Below are 13,908 nucleotides of genomic sequence, written 5' to 3'. Positions count from 1 at the left end.
TGGTAATTTTGCGGCCCTGTCTGTTTTTCTCATTTGGCCTCGTGTCTTTGTGAAGGGCCCGGGCTTTGCTCGCTCTCCAGCCCTCGAACTCATTCCTTTAGTGTGGTGTCAGGGTTTCAAGGCAGTGTCGAGGTTAACCCCACCGACCGACGATGAAGGCCGCAGATGTTCCAATACAGAGCTCCCTCGTAAACCCTGTGAACTGCTGGAGGGTTCCTTCTGCGCTCCAATAACAACGACAGCGTAGCCTTAGCCTAGCGTGGAAGGGCTAGCTAGTCTCCAGGGCTCATGTTCCGGGGTCTACTGGGACAGTTGGGTTCCCCTCTGTCCCTCCCCAGTGCTGCTTCAAACACACGTGTGTCCTGCTTGTATGTCCTCCACCGCTTCAATGCTACCTGCTTCACGTGACCGACGGTACTGTTAGCCCTGAGCCCAAGTCGGAAGAAGAAGAAATTGAAATACTGTGTTTTTTTCCCTCTCTCTCTCAGTCATTATAGGGAGCTAACATGGGAACATAGCTCTACCACATACAGGACATGCCTGCCAAACTCTGAATTAGTGCTCTCTCTCTCTCTCTCTCTCTCTCTCTCTCTGTCTCTCTCGGTCCGAACCCCTGATGTACGCGGTTAAGCACATGGCAATTTAGCCCGGCCATATCGATAGGCTGTCGTCCTTTTAAGTGGTTCGTCTTTGGCTTTGCATCCCCCCCCCCGCCCCACCCCCCACCCTCCAAATTATCTTAAAACATCTGTGTCCTGTGGGAAGGTATTTTGGGGCTTTGCGTTGGAAACGTTGTTGTGTGCGTTTTTTTGCTCTTGTCCCTTTCTTGTGTGTGTGTGTGATACTAAGGGCTTGATAAGCAGTGGAGGCTCTAGAAATAGCACTGCAGCTCATAACACAGGAAATGACTGGTAGCTCCACCCTGCCTGCGGCCGTACCTCACAGCCCAGCTCTGGGCCAACGGGGCTGCAGCTAGCTCTGTCTGCGGCCGTACCTCACAGCCCAGCTCTGGGCCAACAGGGCTGCAGCTAGCTCTGTCTGCCGTAAGCTCCACCCTGCCTGCGGCCATACCTCACAGCCCAGCTCTGGGCCAACGGGGCTGCAGCGAGCTCTGTCTGCCGTAAAAACACGGAACCTGACTGGCTGACTGGAGGTCACCCCATTAACACACTATAACACTATTAACTCATGCAGACAGCTTTAAAGGCCTTTAAAAAGCAGCGTTCCTGTCTTTCGAATGTTCTTTGCACAGTGGTAGGTACAGTGTATCGAATAAACACTGTGTAAATGTGAAATGTAGTATATGTTCTGTCGTTTTCAAAGCTTAGGCTACGTTTTGAAAAGCCCAACTGCTTTTAGGTCGAGCTGTTGAAGTCGAACAAGGTTTGGTATTGGCCCGTCTTGACGTCAGAAACGGGCATCATTTGAATAGGGCAGCACCCTTAGTCCGTGTTCAGCAAGGGGAAGGATAGATGCAGTAAGAGTAAATGTGTATCCATGATTCATGGATTTGAAGTAGCCTAGTTAGCTAGCAAGCTGGTTATCGGGAACATAGGCTACATCGATTTGAAAGCGGTTGTCTGGAAGCTCACTAAGTATTTGAATTAGCCACAACTTACTATCGCAGGGCTGTTGGGCTAACTGTTGTAGCGGTGTTGCATATTCCAGGTCTTCCCGTTCAGGTTCAAACTCAGGTTCATACACTGCTAAACATCTCTGGCTGGCTTTGTGCCGTTCTGTTCGCAACTAACGTGGGGTTTGTTTTGGTCCTTGTGAAAGGCTGAGGCATTTTTATTCATGACTTCTGTCAACACACCCACACACACACACACACACACACACACACACACACACACACACACACACACACACACACACCCACAGCGGCCGACTGTGTATTTCCAAGAGAGTAAAAGTGGGTCTGGAAAATAAATTGTGGAAAAATAGGTTTTCAAACAAATGCACACATAGGCAAATGCATGCTCAGGAATGATACACAATTGTAATTAAACCAACCGGAGTGGAGCTTTAGCCTTGTGGGTAGAAGTTAAATATTACTGTAACTTTTGTTGACATCCAACTTCAGTTGAGATAAACCGCATCGATCATGCCCTATTTTGATGATTTACTGTCACACACACACACGCACGCACACACGCACACACACACACACACACACACACACACACACACACACACACATTACACACTACACACTTTGTACGTCACATACTGTAGTTAACTTTCTGATTCAAGGAGCTTGTCAAGGGGGTAAAACGTTGATGCGCTCCCCTGTCCCCATGACAGTGGTCTTAGCCCCTCATACCCCAGCCCCCCCCCCCTCCCAGCTGAAAAACATGCTGTGTTGATTTATGATCTACGGTGAAGGCCCCTCTTCAGAAGCGGTCGGGCACAGTGGGCGTTTGTGTCGTGCTAGGCCGGAGAACAAGGCGGCGCTTGTTGTGGCCAGAGCTGGAGAGCAGGGACCAGGGACGTAGGGCCTGGGGTTCTGTCTGCCGTCTGGAGGAGACCAGGGACGTAGAGCCTGTCTGGAGGAGCCACTCAGTCAGGCAGTCCAGAGGGAGTCAGCGGACTGGCCTCAATGTCATGCCTGCACACTGCAGTGTCTCTGTCTCTGTCTGTATCTCTGTCTCTCTTCCTGTTTCTCTGTCTCTCCCTCTCTTTCTCCCGTGGGACCTCCTCCTTTTCTTTGTCTCTAGCGGCTAGCCTGTTGATGTCACTACTAGTGGAGGGTCATCTACTGTATACTGTACAGGAAGGGTTTGAAATGTGACAGGAGCTGGTGTTTTGTTCCCCAAGTCATGTTTCTGTGAAAATGCAGATTGTAAAGCTTTCAAATTATTTGTTATACATTTATACATCTGCAAATAGTTGAAGAAGATATGCTTATTTGAATAGTCGTACACCTCAAACCAAATAGTGGAAAAAAATCACCTTGAATCAAAACAGACTGCTCCATTGCACTTGCTAGCTAGCTAACAACAAAAAACATTGCTATGTAACATATCTAACATCTGCATGTTTAGCACATCACATCATGCTGATAGAACATGAACATGTTAAAAACACATAACTACACACTAGATGATCACAGGCCTTGCTTTTAAACAGTCCTAAAATGTTTGTTTACAAGACATCTATCACCGAGTACAAAGCAGTACGGCAGACGATACAGTGAATCGAAAACAAGCTGAGTTCACAGACAGAATTCTAAGTATTTAGTGATCCTAAAACCGTTGTTTGTAATATCGAGTGGGCTCTTCAACACAAGAATAAATATTATTTAAAAATTAAACATTTTAATTTCCGCGACTTTCTTCAAGATTCTCAACTTGTTACCCCATTTCACCCTGTTCATAACACAGGAAATGACTGGTAGCTCCACCCTGCCTGCAGCCGTACCTCCCAGCCCAGCTCTGGGCCAACTGGAGCTCTCTGTCTGCCCTAAAACACGGAACCCGACAGGCTGCCCGGAGGTCTCACACCAACAACACTATTACCTCACACAGACAGGCTTTAAAGGCCTTGAAAGCTAAACCCTTTTGTCCCTTAGACTGGATGTCAAAACCGCTTCCTCTCAGAACGTTTTCACAATCGCCTAGCCTATCCTAGAAACCCACAGAATGTGCTTCTTCTCACAGGCCTGGATATGGTGGCAGTGCTACACTCCCAAATGACTGATATCAGTCTACTATTGTGTCTTGTCTTAGATTCATCTAGCCGGATCACCTGTCTGTTCTAATGATGTCCCTGTTTGTAGACACCTTATGAAAACTAGACCCAATGGACAGAAACAGCTTATCAGGTCATTATTAAAAACAGGCTGCTTTTTTTTCTACAAACATGGATGTTCTCTGCTTTTACGCAACTCCAAAATAGATGAGAAGCACCGTTGTTTTGGACATCAAGTTGCAGCGTATGACGTAGTATATTCTCTGTGTTCTCCATAATCCTCACTCTAGTATGTCTGTGATCCTCCTTGGTGGGAAGCAAATCAAGATCCAGAAATACAGTACTTGGGATGAGAGGTATTTTTAAGAACATATTACATCTAAAAGTCAACTACAGTAGGTCCCAAATGAGCATGGTGAACAGTGAAACACACACAACCACAGCAGCGGTAGGGATCTGGGGAGTAGGGCCCTTAGGGAGGATGATTTATATCTGGGTTTTCTTTTGGGGGAGGGGGGAGAACATTTCTGAGGAAATATAAACAATATTGAGAAGCAGTTTCATGCGCAGCTCCCAAAGTCCAGAGTGTATTGTCTTTCACATGTACATTGCCGGTGCATAAAGTGATTTGCTCTCAGGGGCAACTATGGCGCAGGAGGTCTAATGATCACAAGGTTGGAAGATCCGCGGTTTGAGCCGTGGCTGGCCACATGTCGAAGTGTCCTTGGGCAAGACACTTAACCCAAAATTGCTCCCAATGAGCGGACCGGCGCCTTGCGTTGTAGCTTGCCGCCATTGGTGTGTGAATGTGTGTGTAAATCTGTGTGTGAATGGGTGAATGAGAGGCTGTTGTAAAGCGCTTTGGAATAAGGCGGTCAGTCCATTTACCATTTACCATTTCTGTTTGCAGCGACCATGAAGAAAGGCTGCACGAGCTGGGGGGCGGAGAGGGCCATGGCGCTGGGAGGGAGCGTGGCCACGACGCTGGCGCTCAGCAGCAAGACCGTGTCTGTGGACGGAGTCAACATGTCAGAGGGGGACCTCCTGCTCCAGGTCTGTCTGTCTGTCTGGCTGGCTGGCTGGCTGGTTGGCTGGCTGTGTGGCTGTCTGTCTGTCTGTCTGTCTGTCTATCTGGCTGTCTGTCTGGCTGGCTGGCTGGCTGGTTGGCTGGCTGTGTGGCTGTCTGTCTGTCTGGCTGGCTGGCTGACAGGCTGTCTGGCTGGCTGTCTGGCTGTGTGTCTATCTGGCTGGCAGACAGACTGGCTGGCTGTCTGGCTGGCTGTGTGTCTGTCTGCCTGCTTGTCTGCCTACCTGCCTGCCTAGTGTGTGTGTGTGTGTGTGTGTGTGTGTGTGTGTGTGCGTGCACGTGTTTGCGCACTAATGGGGCAGCTAATGTTAGCTGTTCATTATTGGCCTGGGGGCACCTCCGAATGCACCGGCACTGTCTACCAGACGGTAGCAGATAAAACAGACTGTGGCTGCGGTGGCTGAGGTCCTTGGTGATCTTCCAGTCTCATGTCATTGCATCATATATCATACTCGTACAGTAAATCACACACACTTCTGAGGATGCAATGAGGATGAATCAATGTTTCTACTCACACATAATTACAGACAGACAATGCTACAGCACTGTGTCCCTTCTCTCAATGCAGGCTGTGAATGTGCATTAGCACTAAAGATAACCACCAGCTCCAGGGAGGTCTCAACACACACACACACACACACACACACACCACCCATTCTCCAGTGTCTGGCTGACAGCTGCCAGCCTAATGGAGGATTGGCAATAGGCTGATATGGCTGATTCGCTGCCCTTGATAATTTGGTCACGGTGAGCAGTTTGTTAAGCGAAAGCATGGGACACACAGACATCCATTTGTGTCCTCCCCAGGCCTGGAGACTGCACTGGCACAGGAGGACAGGCACCACTGTCACCAGACACATCCACTTCTACATGAAGACAGAGACAAACGGGCAGCTTCACGTTTTAGTTTTCAACTTGTTGAAACGTTTTATTGTTATGTCACGTTACACGAGGGTAAGAGGGCAAAATTCTTAGGCTTCGGTTCAAAGTTCAAGTTTATTGTCATAATGTATTAATACAATGAAATTCTTCAGCCTCGTCTCTCTCTGTAGTATCACACACAAACACACATAGTCCACAACACAAACACAACAACAATACAGTACAAGGTGCTTAGTGCAGGGTGTAAAGTGCCAAGTGCAGTGCGCATGCATGGTTCAGCTGTTCACCAACCTGACTGCCTGTGGGAAGAAACTATTTCTTAGGCAGGTGGTGTGTGAATTGATACTTCTATATCGTTTTCGGGATGGGAGGAGTGTGAATAGCGCATAGGCAGGGTGGCTGGTGTCTTTAATTATGTTTTGAGCTTTCTTTATTCAATATAAATATTGTAATATAAGGCAATAGGCATAATTCAAGATAGAAGAAAAAAAACATTGACAATAGTACAGGACATAAGTGACACATAAGACAGGATACAATTAGCAGTATCCTAATTGTGGAAAACAGGTTTAGTTCAATATTTTACAGAAATGCAGCACCAATGAAGCCTGTTTTTTGCCTCTACACTCCCAAGAGTTTAGATTTTGAAATCAAGCCATTTGCTATGAGGTTAAAGTAGAGGTTCTTAGCTTTTATTCGATATTTGATGATATTTTGTTAGGGGGTATGGCAAATACTTAGGAAAATGTTACTTGATATGGATAGTAGTATCATCCAATCATTTGCAGATGTGATCGTCATCGGAGAGGATTCCAGATTCCATTCTAAAAAAATAAGTATGTCATTGGCCAGTTAAGCTGTCTGTACACAAATAGGCGACGTGTGCGATGTGTCTGCTGCCGTGATTGGATTAGAGCATTGAACTGTACGATGTGCCCGCCCCCCTTCCTGCACACCGTGTCGTTCACATCAGACAGCTCAGTTGAGCGCAGCTGCAGAGGTCTGTGTTTATCTCAGCTCAAAGCGCATATCTTCCCAAACTGTGGTCAGTCATACTGTACAAGAATAAATAAAAACGAACATTCATGTTTAGTATTTGGTTAACAATCGTTAACCAGAGAGGGGAGAGAGAGGGGGAGAGAGGGAGGGAGAGAGAGAGGGAGAGAGAGAGAGAGAGAGAGGGAGAGAGAGAGGGACAGAGAGAGAGAGAGAGAGGGAGAGAGAGAGAGAGAGAGAGAGAGAGAGAGAGAGAGAGAGAGAGAGAGGGAGAGAGAGAGGGAGAGAGAGAGAGAATGAGAGGGAGGGAGAGAGAGGGAGAGAGTGAATGAGAGGGAGGGAGAGACAATCGTTAACCAAATGCATTAATTGATTGATTGATTGAAAACCTTTATTGTCCCCAATGGGGAAATTTTGTTGTCAAACAGCTCAGTTAGGGCAGAAAACATTCAGTACAGAAAACAGAAAAACATTCAATAAAAAAACATAAAACAGTGCAGGCTCAATAAGTAAAAAGTTCCAAAAGTTCCATCTCCAGGTCTCCCCCACCCTGCAGGGCCTGGTTGTAGAGTCGGAGTGCAGCTGGAATAAAGGACTGTCCAAATCTTTTTGTACTTTGACGGGGGAGAACAAATCTGTGGCTGAACTTGCTCCTCATCCCTGCCAGCTCGCAGTACATCGGGTGGGAGGGATTGGCCAGCATGGCCGCCAGTTTTTTCCCCATCCTCTGTTCTGCCACCACCTCTAGGCTGTCCATGGACATAACTATGGAGTTCTTAGCACAGAGGAGTACGGTACACCAAGATTCAGTTGGGTCGCCGCCCCCCATTTATTGACTAAATCAAGAAAGTCAAATCCAAACTTAATGCCCCAACGCAGCTCTTCCTTCAGCTGGGTTATGCTGCTCAGTGTTTATGGTCCCAGTTCACCAGTTGTTCCGACTCTCTCCCAGCCTTCTGCTAAGGACCGAAGCTACACACACACGGTAAACGCCTTCGGTAATGAGATAATTAGCACCATTATAAACCAAATGATCCCACCAGCCACACTCACACCACAGTCCTGTAGCGCCCTCTACAGACCAGACACCCTAACCCTAACCCTCCGACCCTCTACAGGCCAGACACCCTAACCCTAACCCTCCGACCCTCTACTGGCCAGACACCCTAACCCTAACCCTCCGACCCTCTACTGGCCAGACACCCTAACCCTAACCCTCCGACCCTCTACAGGCCAGACACCCTAACCCTAACCCTCCGACCCTCTACAGGCCAGACACCCTAACCCTAACCCTCTGACCCTCTACAGGCCAGACACCCTAACCCTAACCCTCCGACCCTCTACAGGCCAGACACCCTAACCCTAACCCTCCGACCCTCTACAGGCCAGACACCCTAACCCTAACCCTCTGACCCGTTGAACCCACCTGACGCTAGGTATATTTAGACATATGTGACAGGGCATGGTTAAAAAGTAAGTCCCCAAGTAGGGCAAAAACATTTGTCTGTTTTTTCCAGATTATGAAAGGGTAGATTGTAAGCTTTAAAATGATGTGTCATACATTGAAATCTGAAACAAGTTGAAGAAGTCATGGCTATTTGATTGTAAGTCGCTTTGGAATAAGGCGTCTGCTAAATGCCAAAAATGTAAATGTAAAATGGATATTTTAATGGTGATACCCCCTGAACCACCGTACTGAGATATCCAGACTTTGAAGTCTTCAGAGACGTTTTTCACAGAGGTAATGGGTGGGAACAATAGCTGGTTAACTCCACCCTAATCACTCCCTCAAGACAACCACACCCTCAAGACAACCACACCCTCAAGACAACCACACCCTCAAGACAACCACTCCCCCATTACACTACCTGTCATTACCTACCTGTCATCTGTCAGTGGGGTTGTCAGCTAACCCTCAGGAAGCAAAATTGCAGGGCTGACACATTTAAATAGCTAAATAATAATAATAATAATAATAATAACAATAATAATTCAAGATTCATGATTTTGTATTGCCATGTGTGCCAAAAGTTTATTACGTCCCATTACAAGTACAAGAGAGTAAAATTCATGGCAATGGAAAACATTAGGCAAGATACAATTGAGCAACACAATAATAGAAGCTATCTACCTTACTCACAAAACATCAAATAACTGTTTGGCTATCCTAAGTAAACAATACAAAATCCTAGTATACAACACATGTAACTCACTAAAACTTACCCAAGAACACAGCAGACGACGATCAATGTCTGAAATTCCGTTGTCATCTGTCATCGTCAGATTCGGAGTTCGGAGTTCCCGTTATGTATAGTCCAGTATGAAGGAGTTCATTAATTGCCCACTGTCGATATTTCTGCCTGCTTTTGAAATTCTGTTGATAGCATTAGCGAGAGCAACCTCCATCGTGTAAATGTGTCAACAGGTCCAGACGCACACACATGGCTCCTTACATACAGCTGGGGTGGGCGTGGCTACACACACTGCCACTCTAATACGAATAATATCCCCCACCCGACTTTGCTAACTAAATGTAGGTATTTAGTGAATGTAAAACTGTTGGATATGATATCGAGTGGGTTCTTCATCGCTTCGTTTGTCGTCCTATGCCAAAAACCGGAAAACACATTTTTTCACAACAAGACTTGTTTGGCTCGATTGCGAGCTTTGACAATGGCCGAGATGGGGACCTTTTAATGAAACCCTGTCACATATGAATACATATTATGTTTATATGATTTTGTTTCCCAATACTTTTGGAGCCAGTAAATAAGGGGAGTATGTTTAAAAAAGGTTGTAATTTTTTAGAAGGTCAATTTCTGACTATACTATTTAAAATGTTTACCTGCAGGGTGTAAGTACACAAGCCAGAAGCCAAAAATAAAAAGATGTTAATACGTAATAGTTGACCTAGTCTTAGTTGTCCTTGTTCCTGTACCTAAGAAGTCGGTTTTTTATTGTGTTTTTTTGTAATTTTGCCAAATGTCATGGTTTGTGATACAGACTATGGTTTGAAAAGCTCAACTATTGAACAATATAAATATATAAAGTACAATACATACATACCTACTAAAAGTACTTTGATAAACTCTCTCTCTCTCTCTCCTCTCTCTCTCTCTCTCTCTCTCTCTCTCTCTCTCTCTCTCTCTCTCTCTCTCTCTCTCTCTCTCTCCCTCTCTCTCTCTCCCTCTCTCTCTCTCAACTCAATTTCTATTTTAAACGGCTTTATTGGCATGGAAAAGATACAAGATATAAGATTAGATATAAGATTATAAATATATATATATATACAGTATATATAGTATACAGGTAAATAAAGATAACTTAAAATAAAAATAGGAAAGTGTGGACATTGGGCAGTTTAAAAATGACAACTGTGTAAACTTGATGTACAGAGATCAGCCTGGTGCAGATACTGCAGACACTTATTTACAGTCTTTACAGTGGTTGTGTTCCATTGGACGTCTTTTAACTGTCACAACAGCTCACACACACAAACACACACACACACACACACACACACACACACACACACACACACACACACACACATCTTGCTGCTGTGTTTGCACATTGTTGTACTCCACCCAGCAGGTCTGGCAGTGTGTTGTCATTAGTCATGTCTTCAACATCTTTTTGAGTGTTTGTGATCTCTGTGGGAACTATGTGTCTCTGATGTCTTTGTACACTTGACAGGTAGTTAAAAAAGTGCAGCTGTTGTGGCCCGGGGTGGTCCGGTGGTCTAGCACCACCGTCTACAGTCACACATGCCCATCTCGGCATGGGTTCCAATCTGAACCATGCCCCGATGACATGCCCTGTCTCCTTTCTTCTCCTTACTTTCCTGTCTGTCTTCACTATATCTGTCCAATAAAAAATGGAAAATATGAGTGGGACTGCCCCACTCAGGAAAAATAACAGTAAAAAAAGTGCAGCTGTTTCCACCTCATTTTGTGTGCAGTAGGTGCACAGTCTGTCTTGGGAGCCAGGTCTGCCTGTGGCGGCCTCTCTCGATGGCGAGGGCTGTGCTCGCTGAGTCTGTACATAGTCAAGGATTTCCTTTTTCCCAGTTTTGGATCAGTCACAGTACACTCAGGTATTCTGCCACTGTGTATTCTCTGTTTAGGACCAGAAGAGCATTCTAATTTGCTCTGGTTGATTCTTTCCAACGCTGTCTGGTCATTTTCTGTTTTGTTTTCTTATAATTTGGTTTAGTCTAATGGGGTTTCTGTCTGGTGGCTCTGCCTGTGTTTGTGAACAGAACCAGAACCAGCTGGCTGAACCGGCTGACCTCTCTCTCTCTCTCTCTCTCTCTCTTTCTCTCTCTCTCTCTCTCTCTTTCTATCTCTCTCTCTCCCTCTCTCTTTCTCTCTCTCTCTCTCTCTCTCTCTCTGTCTCTCTCTCTCTCTGTCTCTCTCTCTCTTTCTCTCTCTCTCCCTCTCTCTCTCTCTCTTTCTCTCTCTCCCTCTCTCTCTCCCTCTCTCTCTCCCTCCCTCTCTCCCCTCTCTCTTTCTCTTTCTCTCTCCCTTTCTTTCTCTCTCCCCCTCTCTCTCTCTTTCTCTCCCCCTCTCTCTCTCTCTCTCTCTCCCACACTCTCTCTTTCTCTCTCTCTCTCTCTCTCTTTCTCTCTCTCTCTCTCTCTCTCTCTCTCTCTCTCTCTCTCTCTCTCTCTCTCTCTCTCTCTCTGTGAACATCTATTGTTTAGAAGGTCCAGGATCCTGTCTGTGTGACTCAAGGTCATATTCTCCCCCTGTTTCTTGAACAAAGGCACTGCTGATTGCATGGGATGTTAACTCAAACATACGCCCCCTTCACACACATGCACGCGCACGCACACCAGGACGGCTACTTCTCTCTCCACCTATTTGAGGCCATCAATATATTATGTGAGCGCGTTGATCTGTGTAACATGTGATCTCTGACCGTGCCTCTCTCTGTTTTCTAGGCCCTGGATGGCTTTGTGCTGGTGGTCACGGCAGAAGGATATGTGTTCTATTCCTCTCCCACCATCCAGGACTACCTGGGCTTCCATCAGGTGAGTCACAGTACGGCATGTCCTATCAACCTGTAGGGGACAGGCGGGACAACAACACTCTGCTTGTAGGGGACAGGTAGGACAACATAGGTGGAGAGAGAGAGTTGAACTGTCGGCAAAGGGAAACACGTGGCCTGAGGGGAGCTGTGTGTTGCCATGGCGCTGTGTGTTGCCATGGCGCTGTGAGGGGCAGGTGCAGCATGAAAACAAGCTAACGTTAAACAGATGACGACGGGCGGCGACCACAGACAGAGTGAACAGGACTCTGGTTTACAGTGCCCTGCATAGGTCACGGGACAGGGAAGTAATGGGACAGTGAAGTGAAGCTGTCTATTTTGGCTCTATACTGCAAAAGTTTGGATTTGGAATGGAACCGTTACTGTGAGGTGAAAGGCACCTCTATGCATGATTGCGCCCTCTTTTGAATTAATGATTGAATGATCTTTATTGTCATTGTACGGGTACAACGAAATTGAAGCGCAAACCCTAGGTGCTAACAATCAACACTGTCCTAAGATAATAAAACACAATCCTAAGATAATCAAAAACAAGAATGAGACATAAATAGACATAAATAGACATAAATAGCTATAAAAAGGGGGATATTACCTAAAAGTAATCGGTAGGAATCTGAGTATGCTCCTCCTGAGACATCTTCTGCCCCTCAGCACTAGGTCTCCTAAAGACGTCCGCTTTCCCCTCTACTGTGTCCCTAAGAACTTCTATCGCCCCCCTTTGTACTGTTTCTCTGTTCCTCCAGTAAAAAAAAATAAAATGTGATACTTATATACACTATATCGCCTATACACAGGGGGGTATATAAATAAATATATTTTGACTGGCAATGGGAATTGCAGTGACAGTTTAGAAGTGTCTCATCATCTCTCCCTCCCCTTGCTGAATGCAAGCGACTTCTAACGGACACAATGAATCTGTCAACCATCTGCATCAATGCCAGCAGATACCAGCAGCAGGACATATTCTAAAACTACCAAAAATGTTGACTTTTATTTCGAAAAATGTTAATACATTTCTACGTTGTTGTTCGATGACACACTCGCTAGTTGCGCCAACATACTGCAATGCAATGGATTCGGTGAGTAATCCCCATTACTTATCTAGTTAGTGTAGATAGTGGGGATTACTCACCGAATCCATTGCATTGCTATATTTTACATTCAGCCCAGCGTTATTAGCCATAATCATTCACTTATTAAACATGTATAATGTAAATAAACAGTTTGCACAGTTGAAACTTTAGGTGGCCTGTTGAGTTTCTCACGTTCTTGTCGGCACTGTGCTATCAGTCTGACCTTCAGCTTCTCTCAAGATAAGAATCTGATGTGTGTGTGTGTGTGTGTGTGTGTGTGTGTGTGTGTGTGTGTGTGTGTGTGTGCGCACATGCGTTTGTGGGAGTGGGAGTGTGTGTGCCATTTTGATTTGGAAACTTTAAGAAAGATGCCAGTGCTCGAAACGCACACACTCACACACACTCACACACACACACACACACACACACACACACACACACACACACACACACACACACATACATACACACACACATGCACAGGCACAGACACAGACAGGCACACACAAGCATACACACACACACACACACACACACACACAGCATTCTTTGAACAAGAGGTTTGTTTGTGCCTCTGCACCTGGCCTGCTTGTCTCTGTCGGGGGTGACGCTCATGTGAGAAACCTGACTGAGCACGCCCCCCCCCCCCGCCCCCCCCCTCCCTCCCGGTGGGGGGGCCGTGTCTTCTGATTGGACGTAGACAAGGTCGTTTCTGGACAGAAACCTGGCTGGCGAGCGCCGCCGTGTCGTCTGGGTGAGAGCGTTAGCGCCAGGTCGGCACACCGAGGTGAACACGGCGTCCCCTGTCCCAGGTCATCATGCAACGCCTGCCTCTCCCTTAACACTAGAACAGCCGTGCCTTTTTTACCTACTAAAAGAGTAGAAGAGTACCCCCTCTTTACAATGCTCAAACTGCTATTTACACACACCGACCACTAGTTGGCCGCTTGTAAATTAGCCTGCTTCCTACACAGAAAAACGGCAAAATAGCTTTATACTAGCTTATCCTGATGTGATTTTGAAAATGTAAGGATACTGGGTGGTAGAACGCACATATCTAGGAAAAGTCATGAAAGGAGGGTCCTGAAATTTGATCGACTGCAAAGATATAAACATTATTTTTAC

At 46.1% G+C, this 13,908-nt stretch overlaps 1 protein-coding gene across 1 annotated transcript in view; it reads left to right on the top strand.

Moving 5' to 3' along the window:
- The window catches only part of ahr2 (aryl hydrocarbon receptor 2), a gene marked incomplete at its 5' end in the record, with an annotated part of 75,203 nt that overhangs the window by 51,537 nt on the left and 9,758 nt on the right, over window positions 1-13,908 (top strand). Inside the window, 2 exons of the mRNA XM_080527678.1 lie at window positions 4,604-4,746; window positions 11,604-11,693. Of these exons, the coding sequence (XP_080383804.1) occupies window positions 4,604-4,746; window positions 11,604-11,693 (233 nt within the window). The remainder of the gene's footprint in view (window positions 1-4,603; window positions 4,747-11,603; window positions 11,694-13,908) is intronic.

The sequence above is a fragment of the Nansenia antarctica genome (genome assembly GCF_963989245.1).
Source record: "Nansenia antarctica genome assembly, chromosome: 3".
NCBI lineage: Eukaryota > Metazoa > Chordata > Actinopteri > Argentiniformes > Microstomatidae > Nansenia > Nansenia antarctica.
The sequence above is the reverse complement of the archived record's forward strand: the minus strand, read 5'-3'. Positions and strand labels throughout refer to the sequence as shown.